The 19590-nt window shown below is 42.0% G+C and overlaps 1 protein-coding gene across 1 annotated transcript in view; it reads left to right on the top strand.

The window, feature by feature from the left end:
- The window catches only part of igsf9bb (immunoglobulin superfamily, member 9Bb), a gene marked incomplete at its 3' end in the record, with an annotated part of 145290 nt that overhangs the window by 57810 nt on the left and 67890 nt on the right, over window positions 1–19590 (top strand). The window contains exons 4-5 of the mRNA XM_083985924.1: window positions 15421–15572; window positions 19416–19533. Of these exons, the coding sequence (XP_083842050.1) occupies window positions 15421–15572; window positions 19416–19533 (270 nt within the window). The remainder of the gene's footprint in view (window positions 1–15420; window positions 15573–19415; window positions 19534–19590) is intronic.

The raw sequence follows: 19590 nt of genomic DNA, 5'->3' as shown, positions 1-19590 counted from the left end.
CTCTCTCTACTGCCAATAATAATGAGAAAAAGAAATCTTTATATTTCTGAGTTCAAGGTGATGATTTGTCTAACTGGCTGTCCAAATATGCTGAGCAGCAAATCCTCACTTTTGTGAATATAAAACCATTCATTCATTTTAAGAGTTTTACTTTGTAAAGTACCAATCATCTCAGGGCACTGTAGAGACTTTGTCTTGATGATATTGTCTACAGTTCCCTCTGAGAGCAGCACTGGCAGAAACCTGGAGCAGAACCAGAATCGGCGACGGCGGCCATCTGCCTCGAACCGGTTGAGTTGGGAGAGATTGGGCTAGAAAGTATGTTTGTTAACAGAAGCGAGAGAAAGAGCTGCATATAAAGCCAAATTCCATACAGTTTTGCACTGGGCAGGGCTGCTGTTGTAAAAGTTAACAGTTGTGGTATGAAGAAGTGAAAGGAGGGAGCGATCCCTGAGGAAACCTCTGTGTCACTGAGCAGAGCAGCAGGAAAAACACCTTGATGTGGAGTGGGAGACTCTCACAGGACTCTCTCAGACACACGTATTCTCACCTTCTCGGTACGGTAGCGCCTGTATTTATCAAATCACTTACTGTAGTCGGACAGCTAATGATGACACGCGTTGCTGTGGTAACAGACACACCAAAAGACCCCGCCTCCTCCTCTCTGGTCATGGCACATTAGCTCAGTTTCATCAGTGCTGCTCTTGTTCTGTTTCACTTCCCCTCTCCTCTCTCCTGAAGGCCCAGGCTCTGTCTGCCTCTCCTCTGTCTCTGTCTGTGTGTTCATCACTCCTCCTCCTCCTCCTCCTCCTCCTCATCCTCCGCCGGCCTTTAATGCCTCATCGCCACATTAGGGAATGAGCCACGGCACTTCTTTCACGTTGTAGCAGTCAGACAGGGCTGAAGGGACGGCCACGGTGTGATGTGATGATGCAGTGTCTATGTATAAATTTCCTCATGTTGCAGCCCAACTATGAGCAGCGTTTGGCACGTTACTTTTAAAAAGCAATTAATTATAGTTGCTAGTTGCTTTCCCCAAATGTAACTGAGTTAGAAACTGAATTACTACATTATGAAAGTAACTGATTACCAGGAAAAGTAACTATTGTATTACTTTTTTATAAAATGCTCAAATATGTGAGTCGCCCCCCCTAAACCCTTAACCATAACCTTAAAGGTACATTGTGTAGGAATTACTCCCATCTAGCGTTAAGCAGTTAAGCAACTCAATCATATTTTTCATGCTGCATCCACGTGAAATCGGGCAGACGGCAGACGGAAGACAGCCGCTGCACGTGCACGGCATAAATAAGCCTCTATGTAAACAAGTGGTCCGTCAGCACGAGGCAAAACAATACACGTGACAATATGTTGTCATGGCGATGTCGTATTGTTTACCTGACCCACGTTATACCGGATTTCTCTCGACTTCTGTGACTAAAATGACATCTGGTTTGTTACCGACGGCCGTCTGCCCGACTGCACCTGAATGCAGCATCAGTGTAACGCTCCATTCCTCCTCACTGCGTTACCGTGGTGACTTTTCACAGACGCCACCTCGACCTGAGCCGACAGCTCCGGTGTCTCCGCTGAGTTTCCGTGGTTTCCGACCGCCACGCTGCCACTGAACGTAAAAACATGGCGACACCACATGGCAGCAGCACCGAGCTTACCCGCTCCATATGAATGATATGAACGGCTAATTCAGAGGTTACCGGAACACTTCAGTTTATTGATGGGGGGGATTACTGATTAATGAGAAACAGATTTTTGAGCCAAATAATCGATTTTCGTGAATAGATAACAGGATAAGTTACACAATGTCCCTTTAACTTCCTGTTTATCTTGAACTAACCAACTCACTCAGTATTGTAGTTGGTTAGTTCAAAATAAAAAAAATATATGTGTGTATATAATGTACACGGGCAGTGGTGTGCACAGACTTTTTGAAGGGCAGGGGCGAAAAAAAAAAGGCACATACAGTGCGTCCTTGCTACTGAAGAGGGAACTTTAGCACACATTTTGGCTCCCAAGAGGGCATTTTAGCATGTGTTTTCATCAATTGGGCCATGAGGCGGGGTGACTGGGGGTTGGGGGGTGTATTATTTTGTGATGGAACTTCTTGAGTCAAATTACACCATATTTTATTGTCAGTAATGGTAACGATATTATAACGAGGGAAACAGTAACTTTTGCTGGAAGAAGTTAGTAACGCCGTTATTTTACAATGCCCTTATTTCCATCCCTGATTATGAGATATATTTATATTTTTCCCCATATTTGACATTTTCATGTTATTTATATTTAATGATAAATGTAGAAGTTTGTAGACTCTGAGAATCTTCCTGCTAATTTGAATGATGTTTCTCCATTTTATCGATGGACATCAGCTTAAACGGTTGTTAACCTCCATCCTCCCTCTCCTACAGCCTCACTGTGCTGTTCGCTGATAAATCCATGGTCCTGTCTGTGCTGCTGAAGTAACACACACAAAGACACACATCTACACAAACTCATCATTGGATGTTAAATTGTCTCAAAAGCAAATACCAACTTCCTTCAGGTCATTACGTAGCAGTGTTCACAGCGACCTCGGTTTCCAAAGAAGTGAAGTAGCTGCAAATGTTGCAGAGCGATCTTTGATCCTTTCATTTCCATTACCACGGCAACATCATGCTGGTCCGTATCGGGCGCTGGAGCCATCACTTGGACCGTCTCTCCTGGTGTTGTTCATATACAGCTGACCACAGCTGAACTGCGGCCAGTGATTTACCAAAAATAGAGAGAAAACAGTTTGTTGTCGAACCAAATCACAAACTACTGAGAGCAGTTGGTCTGCAGCCAGCTTTGAAACATGATCCCACAACAACTTCACAAAGTTGATGCCCTGCAGGTCTTTATTTTTTTTTTTAAAGCAGGGAATATGTTTACATGATGAGATAGATACGTTTTATTGAATCTGTGGGTTTCTAGGGTTTCAAGTGTTTTTACTAAGATAATGAAGACAAAGTGAGAAAGTCAGTGTTAGAATAAACTCTTTGTAAAGTAAGAGCCGGCTTGGTTTAAAAATAGCAGCCTATACGATGGTAGGCTATACATGAGGTGTGGAACTGACTCATCTTTGCTGAGTGTTGCACTGAATATGTTCATAGCTGGTGGGAGGTGGCAGGTGACCGTTCAGCAGTGCAGTCGTCCTCCTGTTTGAGGACGTGTATGTCCTGATGGAGGACAGGAGGAGGCAACTAGGGGAACGTCCCTCCTGACTGTCCCTGCACCGGGCCCTCACCTGATTCTCGGACAGGGAATGCGAGGTAGCTGAACCCAGTGACGCCGGCTCTATGAAATAAAGATAAAGGGAGCGTTCCTCGTGGAGCACTCAAGTGGTGGCAGGGGTCATGTGACCAGGACTCAGGGGAGTCCCTGATGCTGTCCTGGCTGCAGATGTCATCCAGATTCAGATCCCACCTCTGGCTGTCTGACAGGAAGGAGGACAGGATGTCCAGACTGATGGCAGCGCTGGTTGGCTCTGCACTGGGGCTGTGTAGAAATTGAATGTGTTGCCTGTTATGTTATTCTGTTACATGGGTGTGTACCGGATATCATGAGTCATCAGTGTGTGTGTGTGCGTGTGCGTGTGTGTGACATACAGTATGGAGGACCGCTGTAGCTTTGTTCAACAAACAGCATGTAACTTCTGCCTCTAGGTGAAGCAGTGGGTCATGTTGTGTAATAAAACTGAGTTATCATTATTTTCATCTTCAACCAGTAAAAAAACAGACAGGACAATAAAACTTTAAAGTCAGTGTTTGTGATTATGTAATAACAGAAGTCAACAATATACTCATAATATAACATAGTTCTAAATTGTTTTTAGACATTTGAATGTGTATTAAAGTAGTTTTATGTCTCTTTTAAAGGTATAATGTGTAAAATCATGCTATTTGTTCCACATGCACATGATGCAACATTTCACCTTTTTGCCCCTGTCTCATCAGACATATTATCTTAATATCAAAGTCATAGGTAGGATCAGGAAATAAAGTATATGTCCAGGCAGGAGGTAGGTTTCCATTTACAGCAGAAGATATTAAGCTTAAAGTGATATTTCAACAGTTTGGCAAATTCGCAAATGGCAAAATACTCTGAACTACTTTCGCTATTGAAGTCACTCTGCCTAGCAGCCGTGTCGGATTGGGAATGTAGTTCCGGTTACGTATTTGCCTTGAAAACAACTCTGTCTCGTAACGTTCCATTATTATCTCATAGCATGGTGAATGTGCAGGTCACAACTTGTTCATGAGAGCGTTTTGGAGTTGTTGGATTGTGTATTTGATGAGTCTGATGAGGGAAAGCCCGAAAATACCGCATGCCGTGCAGAGCTCACGTCTCTGCCCCGCCGTTCTCAAAACAGCTTGCACTGAAAATTAAAGGTAATGAACCTACCCCTAAAACTATAGGGATTATGGCAATAGGTGAATTTGCCAAAATGTTGAAATATCCCTTTAAGGTGAAAGTTTGTTGCACCTCACACTACTGTAAAAGAAAAAAAGGAATAATACTGCAGCAATAGATCAATACAGTACATAGATTCAGATATCACCCATTGCCATAATCCCTATAGTCTTAGGGGAAGGGTTCATTACTTTTAATTTTCAGTGCAATCTGTTTTGAGAACTGTGGGGCAGATATACAAGCTGCTCGGCTAATGCTACGGAGGCTCATGGTATTTCCGACTTTTCCTCATGAAACTCATCAAATACACAATCCAACAACTCCAAAACGCTCTTGTGGACAAGTTATGACCTGCACATTCACCACGCTATGAGATAATAACAGAACGTTACGAGAAGGAGATGTTTTAGAGGCAAATGCATACAGTAGCTGGAACTACATTCCAGACATGGCTGTTCGGCAGAGTGACTTCAGAAGTGCCAGTAGTTCTGAGTATTTGCTTAGTGTGCGGTAATGTTACAAAACTATAGGTTATTTTTTCATAGCGTGGCAAATGTGCAGGTCACAACTTGTCCACAAGAGCGTTTTGGAGTTGTTGGATTGTGTATTTGATGAGTTTGATGAGGGAAACGTAGAAATACCATTAGCGTCCGTAGCATTAGCTGAGCAGCTTGATTGGAAAACAGCTTTCCCTGACAATTAAAGGAAACGAGCCTACTCCTAAGACTTTAGGGATTATGGCAATAGGCAAATTTGCCAAAATGTTGAAATATCCCTTTAAATGCCCAAACTCCAGGCAGAGAAGCCTGTGTGAAAATGATCCACCTGAGCTACACATCCCCACATCTACAGGTCTACACATCCCCATGCTGGATGGAGCTCCAGCAGCAGTGCGGTCCTCTATTTATAGCCCCCCTCCCTCGTGCCCCTCCCACCCCCCTCCACCCTTCCCCATTTGCAATCCACCTCTCCCCTATCATTGTCAAACATCAGCGCCTGTCAGTGATTACTCTGTGCACTTTAGCTGTCAGCCTTGTTGAGGGAGTAAGTGATGCATATAGATTCTGCGTGAGATGCATATGGGCCGTGGGTGAGAGTGCTGTACCCTGCTGCTGCTGCTTCTTCTCCACACTTTGACACCTCTATCTCTGCTCCTGTGAACTTACATCGCCCTCAGACTGCAGCGAGCGGAGCACAGACACAGGAAGTGATGTCATTATTCTGCAAATCATAATGATTGTGTGAACTTATGTGCAGAGAATTGAGTGGTTGCAATTCTCAGATACATGGAGAGTACAGATGAAAGTGCGAGGAGGATCAGAGTGACCTCTCACAGTCCGGTGGGAAGTATCCCAGTTTTCCGTCTTCTTTGGGACAACTCCGTCCACTTTGTTTTTCCTCGGATGATTTAGGCTGATGTCCTCGCTCACAGTTCAGTCCCGGTCCAGCGCGAGGTGATGCCAGAGAGGCAAAGGTTCATATCTCCCAGGGTTAGTCTTCGGCTGCTCCTCCCAAAATAGCCTCAACACACCCTCCCGCGTGCATCCCTGTATTCTGCAGCAGAACTCTGCAGTGCTGCACAATAGTCCCCCTCTCTCTCTTCTTCCTCTCTCATGGTCTCTCCCCCTATGTTACCTCTGTGTTTCTTTATCTCCCCCTTCTTCTTATTTCATCTCTTTCCCTCCCTCTGTAATGAGCTGTTTTTGCACACACGTTACGTTACCTCCGTGCAGGTTGAGGTGTTTAAGGAAAATGTGATAATAATGTCACTGTGTTCCCTCCTCGTCACAGCCTAAAAATAGATTTTACACATGACCACCGGCCACTGCTTATCCCACACCGGATTAATACACTGTGTCCAAACCACAAACACAAAACGCTGCATTAGAAAAAGCATCCTGTTATGCACATACTGTATCTTATAAGACTTATTACTGGACAGTGAGCCCAGGTAGATAAATGTTTTCAATGATGGCATGTCTGTTATTTGTGTGGCCAGAGGTTGTGCTGACTGTGCTGCCACAGAGACGTACTGTACTGTGTGACACTGAATGAGACATTAAGTATAGTTATGCCATCAACATGCCACAATTGATTTATTAGTATCTCTTCATTTTTCCTATTGAGGTTTTGGACTAAGAATATAATTTATGAATGAATTTTGACGCCCTGCAGCATTTCTCCAGTCCACTGGAGAGGCCACACTAATGAATTATAGAGGTGGCTTGAAACAAACCATTTTCTTTATAATGGCTCCATAAAACATCAGTAAATTGTTTGTTAACCAGTGTTATTACACGACTCTATTGAATGCTGCTCTCTGATTGGTCCATCGCTGCGTTCTGCGGTCCGTTATTTCTGTATAATGACTGTCGTCAAGTATATCAGACCGTTGCTAGGGACGCCGCTCTGATCAGCTCCTCTCGTCTCGTGGCACCCCGACTTCGCGTCGGGGTTCCATACTTCCTGTCGGGGTTTATTTCTCCATAACAACCTCATTATCCCTTACATAACACCACTAGAGATTGAACTATATAAAATGTTTCTGTAACTACACCAACATCATGAAATCATAAGACACAGTGAAAACTACAAAAGTAAAAACATAGGGGTTCATATGAGTCCTGTGAAAATGGAGGTTATAATTACATGACAGGAATGAATAAACACAACAAGAAAAGGTATTGTACGTCTAAAGCATATGGTCAACAACCAAAAATGAAAAACAAATGAAACAGCACAATTACTTGAAAACAGTGTAGAAAAACTCTGTCCATGACTTTCACCTCCATGATGTGGATCTGCTCCTGACCCACAATCCCACAGTTCAGCATCCAGCAGACCCCAGTCATGTGACCATATACTGTACTTTCAAAATAAAATGATCAAGATATCACAACTAAGACTATTTTACTATGATGTGTTTTAATCAAATTATTTATAAATGCAGACCCTTTCAATATCTTATTCATTGTATGCTATTTATTCCTATTTATTAACTTTTTAAATACTTATAGTCTACTTGCCAACAATGAGTACCCGGAAATGTTGAGTACCCCAACGTTTTATGCTGGAAATATATAGTATGGGTCCCCAGTATTCAGAAACTGCCGGATGCTAACTTATTGGGCAATTAGCACAATTGACATAATTAGCATAAATTAGCATAATTGCCTATATGGGCAATATTTCAACAAAATTGACTTGGCTGATCTGGGCAATATTGGAGTGGTTTTAGGGGTTATTGATGATGCTGAATCCATTTCTGACATTTTCAAAATTCAAAATGGCTGTCTAAACCAGTAGTGACCAGATTTAAACTGCCAGTGGGCCGATTTTGATGGATTTCAATCTGGTCCCTTCCGGTTTAGACAGCCATTTTGAATTTTGAAAATGTCAGAAATGGATTCAGCATCATCAACAACCCCTAAAACCACTCCAATATTGCCCAGATCAGCCAAGTCAATTTTGTTGAAATATTGCCCATATAGGCAATTATGCTAATTTATGCTAATTATGTCAGTTATGCTAATTGCCCAATATATATAAGTTAGCATCCGGCAGTTTCTGAATACTGGGGACCCATACTATATATTTCTAACATAAAACTTTGGGGTACTCAACATTTCCGGGTTCACAATGGGGCCCTATGGGCTGGCAAGTAGACTATTAATGAACTCACATCAATTTGTATTTTATGACACATGAAACATAACTAATTGTCTGTCAGACGGGTTTTATTGTTTATGCGTATAGTGACCAAAGTTATGACAGTAAAAGTAATTCAACACCTGAAATTATTTCACCAAGTGAATGAATTCAATGACAGCTGGGTTATTTGAGGTGGGGTTTTGTCAGGTACTCATGCATCATGGACGAGTGCTGTCGGTTAGAAGGGGAGCGTGCCTACAGTATGTTCCCACAGCCCTATGTTCCCACAGCCCTATGTTCCCTCAGCCTTATGTTCCCTCAGCCCTATGTTCCCACAGCCCTATGTTCCCTCAGCCTTATGTTCCCTCATTTCTAAGGTTTTTTTTTTCTTTCCAAAATTAAGCCCTATGTTCCCACATTTCCTTTATCATCAATTTGCATCAGATTTTATCCCCATTTCTCCCAATTTGGTAGTCAAGTTCACCCAACCTATTATCCAGTAGCAGTTGACTACAGATGTAATGTAGCTTTTAGCTAAATCTGGGAACATGGGGCCCTGGGAACACAGGGCTGAGCCCTTCCAACACCGCTACTCCAACATAGGGTTGAGTGACGAACCCTTATACTGAAATTAAACCCACCTCCATGAGTTAGTGCAATTTAGACAACAAACTTCTACAGTAGTACAAATAGTGTTAGTAGTAGTAAACAAAGCATTAGAAAGTTTGTACAGTACTGTAAGTACACCAGGAATTATGTGGGAACATAGGGCTGAGGGAACATAGGGCTGTGGGAACATAGGGACTAATTTTCAAAATTTTCTGTGAAAAAAAAATTCTTAGAAATGAGGGAACATAGGGCTGTGGGATCATCACCTCTTAGAAGAGGCAGCAGGGAGCATTAGTGCTATGCTGACCTGCACAGGGTCATGTCTGGGCAACAGCAACATGCAGCTCTGTCTCTGCGCTGGAAGACATCATACAGCCATATTTTGAATAACCTGAACTTTCCCTTTAAAGCAGCTAATCTGTGCTGAGGTTTGACAGTGAGCTACAGCCCAGACATAAGTTTCAAAAGCACACAACCACAAATCAAAGTGTCCTACACAGATGTTCAGCGCTAACAGCTCGCGCTTTCTCCTCTGCATCTGTCCATATGCTTTGTCTCCATGTAATGACATCGCTCAGCAGTGAAAAGGGAGTCTATCACCATAACTACGGCTTATAAAACATTTATCAAAAGTGAGTGGTTCCATGAGTTGTGGACACGTCAGTGGATATTTACTCAGAGGCAGACCTATGATATGATAACTAACCTCCTGCTCTCTAAGGCATCAGCCCTGTTTTACTATACTGATCGTAAAACCAAACATTCGCTGCTGCTGGGAGGCTTTTATTGTGAAGCAGCTACGGGGAATGCATTGCAAGTGAGCTATTAGAGGAAAAAACAACCAGTTACTACACCTCCATCGCTTTTTACCTGCCACACAGTGATGTGGGAAAGAACTGGCACCGTGTCAGAACAGCTCCAACAGCGGTGTTGGTTGCTGACTGCACAGCTGGGCCCGAACATTCCCAACCTTATCAAATAATGGCCAAAGGGAATACAGACATTCTCGATCTGGTTTACTGAACAATAACAGTAACGAGCTGGTGGAGTAGAGGAATCTCAGGAAGGCGAGGTGATTTTCACAGCAGATAAATATTTATCCCTGTATCGTGCCACTGAGAGCTGCTCGCTGAGTGAACAGAGACATCTTTGCCAGACATGCATGTCTTTATAGAGCCAACCGCTCTGGCTCCTTCGCAGTGTCTCATCCAGGAGAGCAAAGCTTGTTACGAATGCTCTGTATGGTTAAAGTTAATCACAGACACAGGTAATCAAAGTGTGAGCAGCTCAGCTCAGCAGCAGCTCCACTGCTCCATGTGTGTCTGGGTGGGAGCTGTCTGGACACAGGATTGAGATTTCTCTGCCAGAGAAATCTCAGCACGGTTCATAATGCTGTCATAATGTGATAAAAAAAAAAAGAAAAAAGAAAAATGTGGCAGCATCCCCTCTGGATAACACATGCACACACTTATTTGGTAGCAAAGGTTTGGTTTGCAATGGGGTTTTCTTTATGTTGTAGAATAATCCTCTTTACAGGCTCCAAAGAACGCATTCACCTTAAAGGGATAGTTCAACATTTTGGCAAATTGGCCCATAGCCATAACTCCAAAACGCTCTTGTGGACAAGTTGTGACCTGCACATTCACCACACTATGAGATAATAATGGAACGTTATTGGAATTGTTGGATTGTGTATTTTTTGAGTTTGATGAGGGAAACCAAGAAATCCCATGAGCCTCCATAGCGTAGCTCTGAGCAGCTCACGGCTCTGCACCATCGTTCTAAAAACAGCTTGCACTGACAATTAAAGGTAACGAACCTACTGCTAAAACTATAGGGATTGTGGCAATGAGCCAATTTTCCAAAATGTTGAACTATGTGTTTATAAGGCAAGTCTAGCTTCCATGTTACTGCAATGAAAATGTGAAAGATTGAGAACATCCACAGAGAAATACACACCTGTATTTTAAAACTGAGCTTTCAACTGAGCCTTCTTTCCTCTGATTGGCTCATTATGTTGTTACTAAAGCACTCGAGAGAAGCCTGGAAGAACAATGGTGAGATGTTTTTTTTGGTTCTTAAAACCACAAAATATATAAACCAACAGTTCAAATGAAACACAGGAGAAGAGGAAGATGTGAAACTCTCTAAGAATTACTCACAATGAACAAACAGCTTTACTTGATGAATTGTCAGTCAGACTGTTGTGGGACAAAAGGCAGCCAGACAACCTAGTGTCAAACTTTAGGATAATACCTTGAAGCATTTGAAGCTTCCAATCAGTTACTGGGAATCAATTGTGATTCAAGCATCAATAAGGACTGATGTATATACTTATAGGGAATTGTACAGTACCTGCTTTTAACTGCAGCTCACATGTCTGATCTAACTTTTGGCAAAAGCTGAAGGTGAATGAGTTGTGTGGTGGGAAATTATTTGAAATATTGTTGTTATTTTTATAGCTAAAGGATTAAATATGAAAAGCCTTCACTACTGGAAGCATAAACTACATTTTTAGATGCGTGTAAACTGCATCTAAACTGTATCATTGTATTACAATAATAACAAAAGATATAATCTACTCTCTTGTGGTAATATGTATCATTTCATACAGTGTATATCCATCCATCCATCCATCCATCCATCCATCCATCCATACATCCATCCATCCATCCATCCATCCATCCATCTTCTTCTGCTTATCTGGGGTCAGGTCATGATGGCAGCAGGTTAAGTAGAAGGCTCCAGACGTCCCTCTCCATGGCAACACTTTCCAGCTCCCACAGTGTTCCCAGCCCAACGTTTATCTGTTCGTATTTTAATTTGAAGATGTTCACATTTTCATGTGCATCATTTACATATCAGCTACATACACTCCTTATGGTTGGCTTGATAATCTTCCTCTGCCGTCTCAAAAATTGATGACGGTTGCTGCCTCCAACCACTGCAGGTAAATGAAAATAACAAAATAGACCCAAGCCCTCTGAGACCAGCGTTCAGTCGTGGAGCAAATAATTCCAATATACTCAAAGGTTGAGATGAATAGATAAATCTAAGGCTGCGTGGTCGGAGGACCCCCATTGTTCCAGTCTCTGTGGTGTGTGGCATAGAATTAGCACTATGGCCTGGCTTATGGCTGCAGATGGAATGGCATGTTAGCAATTGAGAGACTACAGGATTACAAGTGTAAGCAGATCAGCTTCAGTCCTAAAGTGATTAGATTGAGAATATCAAAACAGGAATTATGAGCAAACAAAATCTGTATTGAATCGCAGACAGTATCTGTTTGTCTGTGTGTGTGTATCTGTGTGTCTCTATGTGTGTGTCTGTGTGTGTGTGTGTGTGTGTGTGTGTGCGTGGATTGAACAGAATCAGATGGGGTTAAACGGGGAGGCGGAAGTCAGAAAGCACAGCTTAAACATGTTTGGGTAGGAGGACACGCCAATTGTCTTTTATGATCATCCCTCCCTATAATCTAGAGCCTATGAGCTGAAGAGGATTTAGTAAAATGGTTTTACAAAATGCTGGCTCATCTCTCTCCATCTTCACTCTCGATTCAAGAGTAAAAGCCCCCAAAAAGACGGTGAACAACTTAAAAAAAAAAAAAAAAATCTCAGATGAATTAGTGATGAGATATTAATTTATCAGCCATTATCATATATATTTAATTTGAGGCCTGGCGCTCGGAGAAGCATATAAACACAACATTTGAGCTCCAACTTCAAGGAAGTCTTCTCTTTGAAAAGGACAAGAACAACTTCTCCTATTTATTGAAATGATGCTTGCAGTCTCTCTGCACTGGAGTTTCCCAGCATGTTCTGCTGGTGCGTGTGTGTGAGCGGCTCATTTCTCCTGTTGTGACAAGCACTTTGGCTCTCTGTACAGTTACACATTTAAAATCATCAGACATGTTCAGCCGAGCGGAGAGCAGAAGGCAAAGCTATGAAGGTTTACACAAACATGCAGTATTGAGGAGTGTCTGGGTGAGTCGTTTGATCGACCGGTCCCCTGCTGTTACAGTACGTACACATGGCCGGCCGCTCCCTCAACGGGCCAATGAGAAGTTTTTTATCCTACAGAGGAAAAAAAAAAAAAAAACCTTTAAAGATTTAAATGTCTTCTCCTTGAAAAAGCGCTTAAATCTTTCATGAGATCTTTGCAATGATTGAGGCATTTCGCTGGTTTTATTTATTCATCTGTTTACTGGCTCGCAGGGATACATTTCAGGTAACCGTTCAGCGAGGTCCAGAGGTGAACAACGTCTACAGCTCCATTACTGCAGTCAGAGTACAGATCCTGCTGCTCAGATATGACTCCCATACAAGTGAATATTGTTTAGTAGGGGTGGGGGGAAACAATCGAGTCATGTAAGAATCGCGATTCTTATCCACTATGATTCTGGATCGATTCATGATCTTCAAAAACGCGCCCTCACAGGCTTCCGTACACGCCGTTGCAACAAGCCAAAACTCTTAAGACGCTGGTTAACCGATTATTAACCATAAACTGATAAAATTAAAATGCTCTATTGAATGTCTGTGACTAGGCTTGTGCCGATCAGTAACCGGATCCTCTGTTGTCGATTGGGAGGACGCTCGAGACCAATGTTTTTTTTTTTTTTTTTTTTGCCGTTATAAAACACACACACACACACACACAGCTGCTACAGCTGAGCAGCAAACATCCGCTGTGCTCCAGATCAGCTGATCAGCGCTCAGATGGAGGTTAGATCTTGAGCGACAGGTGAACTGGCTGGAGAGCGGAGCCTGCCGTCCTTTTTTATTATTATTCAGCAGCGCCATTGTTACAGGTGATGCACATTTATGAGCATGTGCATATGAGAATATATCGAACCGTGACCCCTAAGAATCGGATTCGAATCCCCAAAAAGATCCCCCAAAGATTCACGTCCCTATTGTTCAGACAGATTTGTAGCCAATGTAAATACAATGGAGAAAAAGTAGTGGACTAAAAATAAATGTTAAGTACAGATACTCAAAAATATACTGAAGTCCTAAATGTTACTTTAACTGCAAAGGTATAAAGTAGATAACTTAACTTCACATCTTGGGAGTCATCATCAGAACAGTGCAAACATCTCAGGGTACGGTACAAGTTTCTTACAGATCAATCATCATTATCATAATCATCATCATCATTACAATCATTTAAGCGACATAGTATCAGAAACCATGATCTATAAGTCTGATCTGTCTAGAAAATATGATTCTGGATTCTGTTGTAAACACTGGAGAAGTGAAAAATGATGATGTATAATGACACAGTCATTCAGGTTGTTGCCCCCATTACAGTGAAAAACCTGATGAGTTTTACAAATGAACTCAGCAGAAACATCAGCGCTGCACTGAGAACACTGTGTGTATGTAGATAAAAGGAATGGAAACTTATTATTAAATATGTAATTAACTTCAAGGAGTTTTATTCCCATACTCCCACTGCATGTTCATCAAGTACCAAACGTGTGACAGTTGATCACTCAGCTCTTAGTCTCCTGGCAACCACAATGGACCAGTTAGGCCTATGTGATATTATATATGGTATGTCGATGCAGTTACATTAAACTAGCTGTGTGCAGTTTTGTGTGGAGTTTTGCCTGGGGCTTTGAAATCACTGAGTAACGCTGACTCACTGTGAAGTGTGGTGACAGCGGCCGAGGCTAATCAACCCGTACTGTATCAATACACTGGAGTGTATTGCACCCTTCACCTCCTGTACAGGAAATTAGCCACAAGACCAAAACAGGCTGTAAACATGTATTTTTGTGCTGTAAAGTTGAACATTTTTTAAAGGGATAGTTCAACGTTTTGGCAAATCCGCCCATTGCCATTGTCCCTATAGTCATAGCAGTAGGTTTGTTACCTTTAATTGTCAGTGCAAGCTATTTTTAGAACGGCAGAGCAGAGCTGCCAGCTGCTCAGAGCTACACTATGGAGCCTAATGGGATTTCTTGGTTTCCCTCATCAAACTCATCAAATACACAATCCAACAACTCCAAAACGCTCTGGTGGACAAGTTGTGACCCGCACATTCACCACGCTATGAGATAATAATGGAACGATACGAGACAGAGTTGTTTTAGAGGTAAATTCATGCAAAACCGCTGATGTGCATATCCGTCGGGGGCAGTATTTCAGCAAGCAGTCTCTGCATTTGCCTGGAAAACAACTCTGTCTTGTATTATCTCATAGCGTGGTGAATGTGCAGGTCAAGACTTGTCCAGAGAGCGCTTTGGAGTTGTTGGATTGTGTATTTGATGAGTTTGATGAGGGAAACCAAGAAATCCCATTAGCCTCTGTAGCGTAGCTCTGAGCAACTCACAGCTCTGCTCCACTGTTCTAAAAACAGCTTCCACCGACAATTAAAGGTAAGGAACCTACTCCTAAAACTATAGGGATCATGGCAATGGGCCAATTTGCTAAAATGTTGAACTATCCCTTTAACATTCACTCACTGTTAGGGACACCCTCTAGTGGCCAGGAGAGGAACTGCAGTTTTTGGCTTCTTTGACCTGTCCTGGAGATGAATGTTTGTAGGTCAAATGAGTCACTACTCCCTGAACTAGAAGTTATCATCAACATATAGATTCAGTCGGTGTCTGTTTTCGATTGTAGTTCCAAGAAGTCTAAAGAAAACCCATATTAACCAACCATCTTCTTTCTCCTTCCTCCCTACCCTCCGACCCCTCAGCACCCCCCACATTCACAGATACACCACCTCAGTACGTGGAGGCCAAGGAAGGGGGGGAGATCACTTTGACCTGTATGGCCTTCGGCAACCCCAAACCCTCTGTGAGCTGGCTGCGGGATGGCAACCTCATGGTCAGCAGTGCCAAGTATAAGGTACGTCTTTTTCCAGACTGACAACAGCAACAGCAATAATAAGGTCCGGTGCTGTCGTTCTCAAAAGATGACTCACAACAACTCAACTCTCATACCTTCACTTTGAATAATACATCATCCTCTCACCTGTCTTTGAGGTGACTGAGGCCAGCATTGTTTGTCAAGTCCTGGAGGAACACTCCAACACATAAATCACTGTGCTAAAATTCAAGTTGTCAGTTGACAGCAGGCCGGCAGAGGTCAGCCGGGGGTTTGACAGGAATTTCAAGCAAACAGGGCAAATAGAATCCAGAGAAGAGGGAGTTGAATCGAAAACAACTAATGAAAAGTGTCTGAATACGGAGCAGTGGACACCAAACATCACATCTTATGAAGGAGAAGGCAGTAGAGTTCATTACAACTGCCAAGGTGGTTTAGATTTATCCACTAAGGATAAAAAGTAAGTTTTTGAGTCTGTATTTACAGCAGGATAATGATACAATGACAACACCAATGGATTTGGAAGAAATCTGTCCTCAGTGTTAAAGGGATAGTTCACCCAAAATTCAAATTCAACTCATTATCTACTCACCCTCATGTCAACTAAGAGCTGTGAGAATTTTCTCCATGCCTTCTCTGAGTTACGGGGGGGTCCGCGTAGCAGTATTTGTCCATATAATGGTTGTCAATGGATACCAACTTTCTTTGTCCAAAAAGACACACCAAAAAACATCCAAATACCTCCATACTGCTCGTCTGTAATGTCCCTCTTGTATTGAAGCCCCGACATGAGAAATTGTCCCGAAAAAAATTAAATAAGTCTATATTTTAAGCTTGTTTGTAGCGGAAGCTCCCAGTGTCTTGGTTCACTGCTCTTGTCACTGACCGGCGGAACAATTTCTCATATTGGGAGGACTCATATTGGGAAAATTCTCACAGCTCTTAGTCGACATGAGGGTGAGTAGAAAATGAGTGAAATGAAATTTGAATTTTGGGTGAACTATCCCTTTAAGGAAGCAGAGTTCAGCTTCAGGTGCTGGGTCTTTGTCATACATGGACAGAAGGTTTCAGTTGGCCACTGCAGACTCTGAAGTCTTTGACTGTGCTCTTGCAGTTTTCTGCCTTACAGCAGTTTCAGCTCGTGATAAATATTCAATGATCTGCACAACTCACTCCAGTGCACCACTGGTTTATTGTGATCCTTACACACAACACTGCATAATGAGGCAAACTCTCGTGCCAAACAGTTTCTCCTTTTACACATCCAGCAAACATGGTGCCACAAGACAGTCGTCTGGAGTCATGTCTCATCTAAGTTCAGTTTTCCCAAGATGAACTGAGCAACTTGGAAGAGACAGATTTCAGTCTTTGTGGGAAGAGTATGACCCACAGCAAAGTGTCCCAGGCTAAATCTGAACCCCACAAAGCAAAACCCCCAACACTCCACAGGGTGAGCTGCTGGGACAGACACCATGACTACACTTCTTATTTTGTCTCACATAAAACATTTTCAATAATTTAGTCTTTTTACTTCAAATCCAGATCGTAACAGGCTTTTAGTAGAGATAGGTCTTCATGTCAAACTCATTACTGACACTTTCTCTGTCTTTCTCCTGCTCCCTTGGCATAGTGCAGTGTTTTTCAAGGGGTCGGGACCCCACGTGGGGTCGCCTGGAATTCAAATGGGGTCGCCTGAAATGTCTAGTAATTGATAAAGAAAAAAATACTGAAAATATATTATATAATATAAAAATATATTTTTTGTACTAATTAATATTCTTTTTAGAATTATGATTAAAAGACCACACAAGATCTTGAACAACTGTATTCTATACTTTCTCAAATATAAATCAAGTTCAAATAAAATGCAGCAAAAATATCTTAATTGACAACCAGAGCCATTGACACGTATTTTTGGCGACCCCGCGATCATGTTGCCAGAAATCTGTGATATCAAAATGGGGTTACGAGCCAAAAAAGGTTCAACCCACTGACATAGTGTCTCTTATATTTGGTTTTTCCTTACCTAATGAAAACAATTTATTGATGTAATGGAGGGATGCTCAGTGTATTGGAAGTGCTCCTCTGCTTCTCTGCAGTTTCTGAGCCACCATAGGAGACCAGGGCAGCTACAGTACTGTAAAACACTCCTCTGAGCTGTAGTGGAATCAGCAGTCAGTCAGTCAGTGGTGATTATAGGACGAGTCTTACTGTTGCTGTCCAAACAAACAAACAAATGTCTGCTGGGGCGGTGTTTAGCTCAGTTGGTAAAGCAGCCACCTGTTGAGGCTTTAGTCCTTACTGGAGGTGGCCCTGGTTTAAATCCTGCATCGAGTGGCCCTTTTCCTGCATGTCATTACCCCCTTCTCTGCCTCCCCATTTCCTGTCTCTCTCTTGACTGTGCTGTCCATTAAAGGTGAAAAAAAACCCAAAATATATACTTAAATAAAAAATTGTCTGCTTAGATTACAGAACATTTTGTATTTTCATGTCTATTTTCATTTTTTTTTGGCAAATATGAAATTATGGTTTTAAATAAAAAGGGAACATTTGGGTTTGTATTGTAGCTTCACATTGACCACTAAAACGAAATGCCTCTGCCCCATTAGATCAATCATTTAGCAGTGTGCCCTACCAATACAGTCTTTGTCTTCAGACCGGGTAGAATTTGTGCAAGCTGTACATCTGCTAACATGAAGTGCTCATTTTGGTATGCATCCACACTAGTGACAGCCAGAGCCAGAGCCATGTTGTTTTCAAGTTGTCCATCTGTTCTGTGTGTCTCTAACGCCTTGATGGAAATACTGTCAAATTGCTACAAATTTGGCACAAAGGCTGACTCAGACTCAAGGATGAGATGTTTAGACACAAGGTCACACTGACATAATTGTGAATGTAATATCTCAAACGTTTACACTTGGATTCAGAGATGAACTGAATTGATTTTGATGGTCAAAAGAAAAGTCTTTTTAGCCATTACTACAGGACTTCACGCAGAAATGGTTAATAGGCTATTTTATATGACTCTGGATAAATGTAATTTAATGTAACTAGAAACTAGTGATGGAGGCAAACACCTACAAGGAAGTAATTCTAGTGTTTTCTTTGGTTCTTGGTTTGGTTTTGGTTTTAATATGACAGTCTGAACTCTGGTGTCATTTATGAGTAGAAATATACATATTTATGTGTTATATATGTTATATATAAATGTGTATTGACTTTTTGGATGAATGTGAAAACACAGCAAATTCAACTTTTTGACTTCTTAAAGAGAAAATAAATGTGCAGTCACATTTAACATTTAGCTGCTGCATCATATTCTAGTCTCTGCTGTCAGAGGAAATGGTTTTCTACTTGGAGGATATGGATTGAAAAATTAATTTACATTTAATGCTGAGAGTAGAAAGTTTGTGGGGCGGGAGAGACAAAGGCTGGATGAGTCTTTATGCTTTCTTTGGATATGGACTTGTTATTTAAAAGCTTTTGCAGATAAGTGCCATGGGTCTTGTTTTGTCACGAGGAACATTCTTTGACACTATCTGAAAGTAGATTTTCAAGACTAAGCTGGTTGAACCAAGTCAAACTGAACTTTTAGTTCCTGTGCAGCACAGAGAAAGTTCCCTACTGATATTAAACAGCCAAACATGAAAGTTTCCCCCGCAGGAGTGTGCTGCCTGCCCTCTGGTGATTTGACTTGTTCTATCATTTTTCTGTTTCAAGGTTTCAATATATGCACATCTCTTTATTTTTCTCTCCAAAACATTCAGTTGACTTAAACCTTCACCTCCTGTGTGTATTTATGTATGTATATACTGCATGTACAAGAGACTCAGTGGATAAAGAGAATATTCTTTGGTTGTTCAGGTGTCTGATGGGAGTTTGACGGTGCTATCCATCACCCGGGAGGATCGTGGGGCCTACACATGTCGAGCCTTCAGTCCCCAGGGAGAGGCCATCCACACCACACGGCTGCTAGTACAAGGTCTGTGTAGGATTTTTACATTGTCTGATGGCACAAACTGAAAAAAATATCACTTGT

Source organism: Trachurus trachurus (assembly GCF_905171665.1).
Source record: "Trachurus trachurus genome assembly, chromosome: 14".
NCBI classification, from domain to species: domain Eukaryota; kingdom Metazoa; phylum Chordata; class Actinopteri; order Carangiformes; family Carangidae; genus Trachurus; species Trachurus trachurus.
This window is presented reverse-complemented; position numbering and strand designations above follow the sequence as displayed.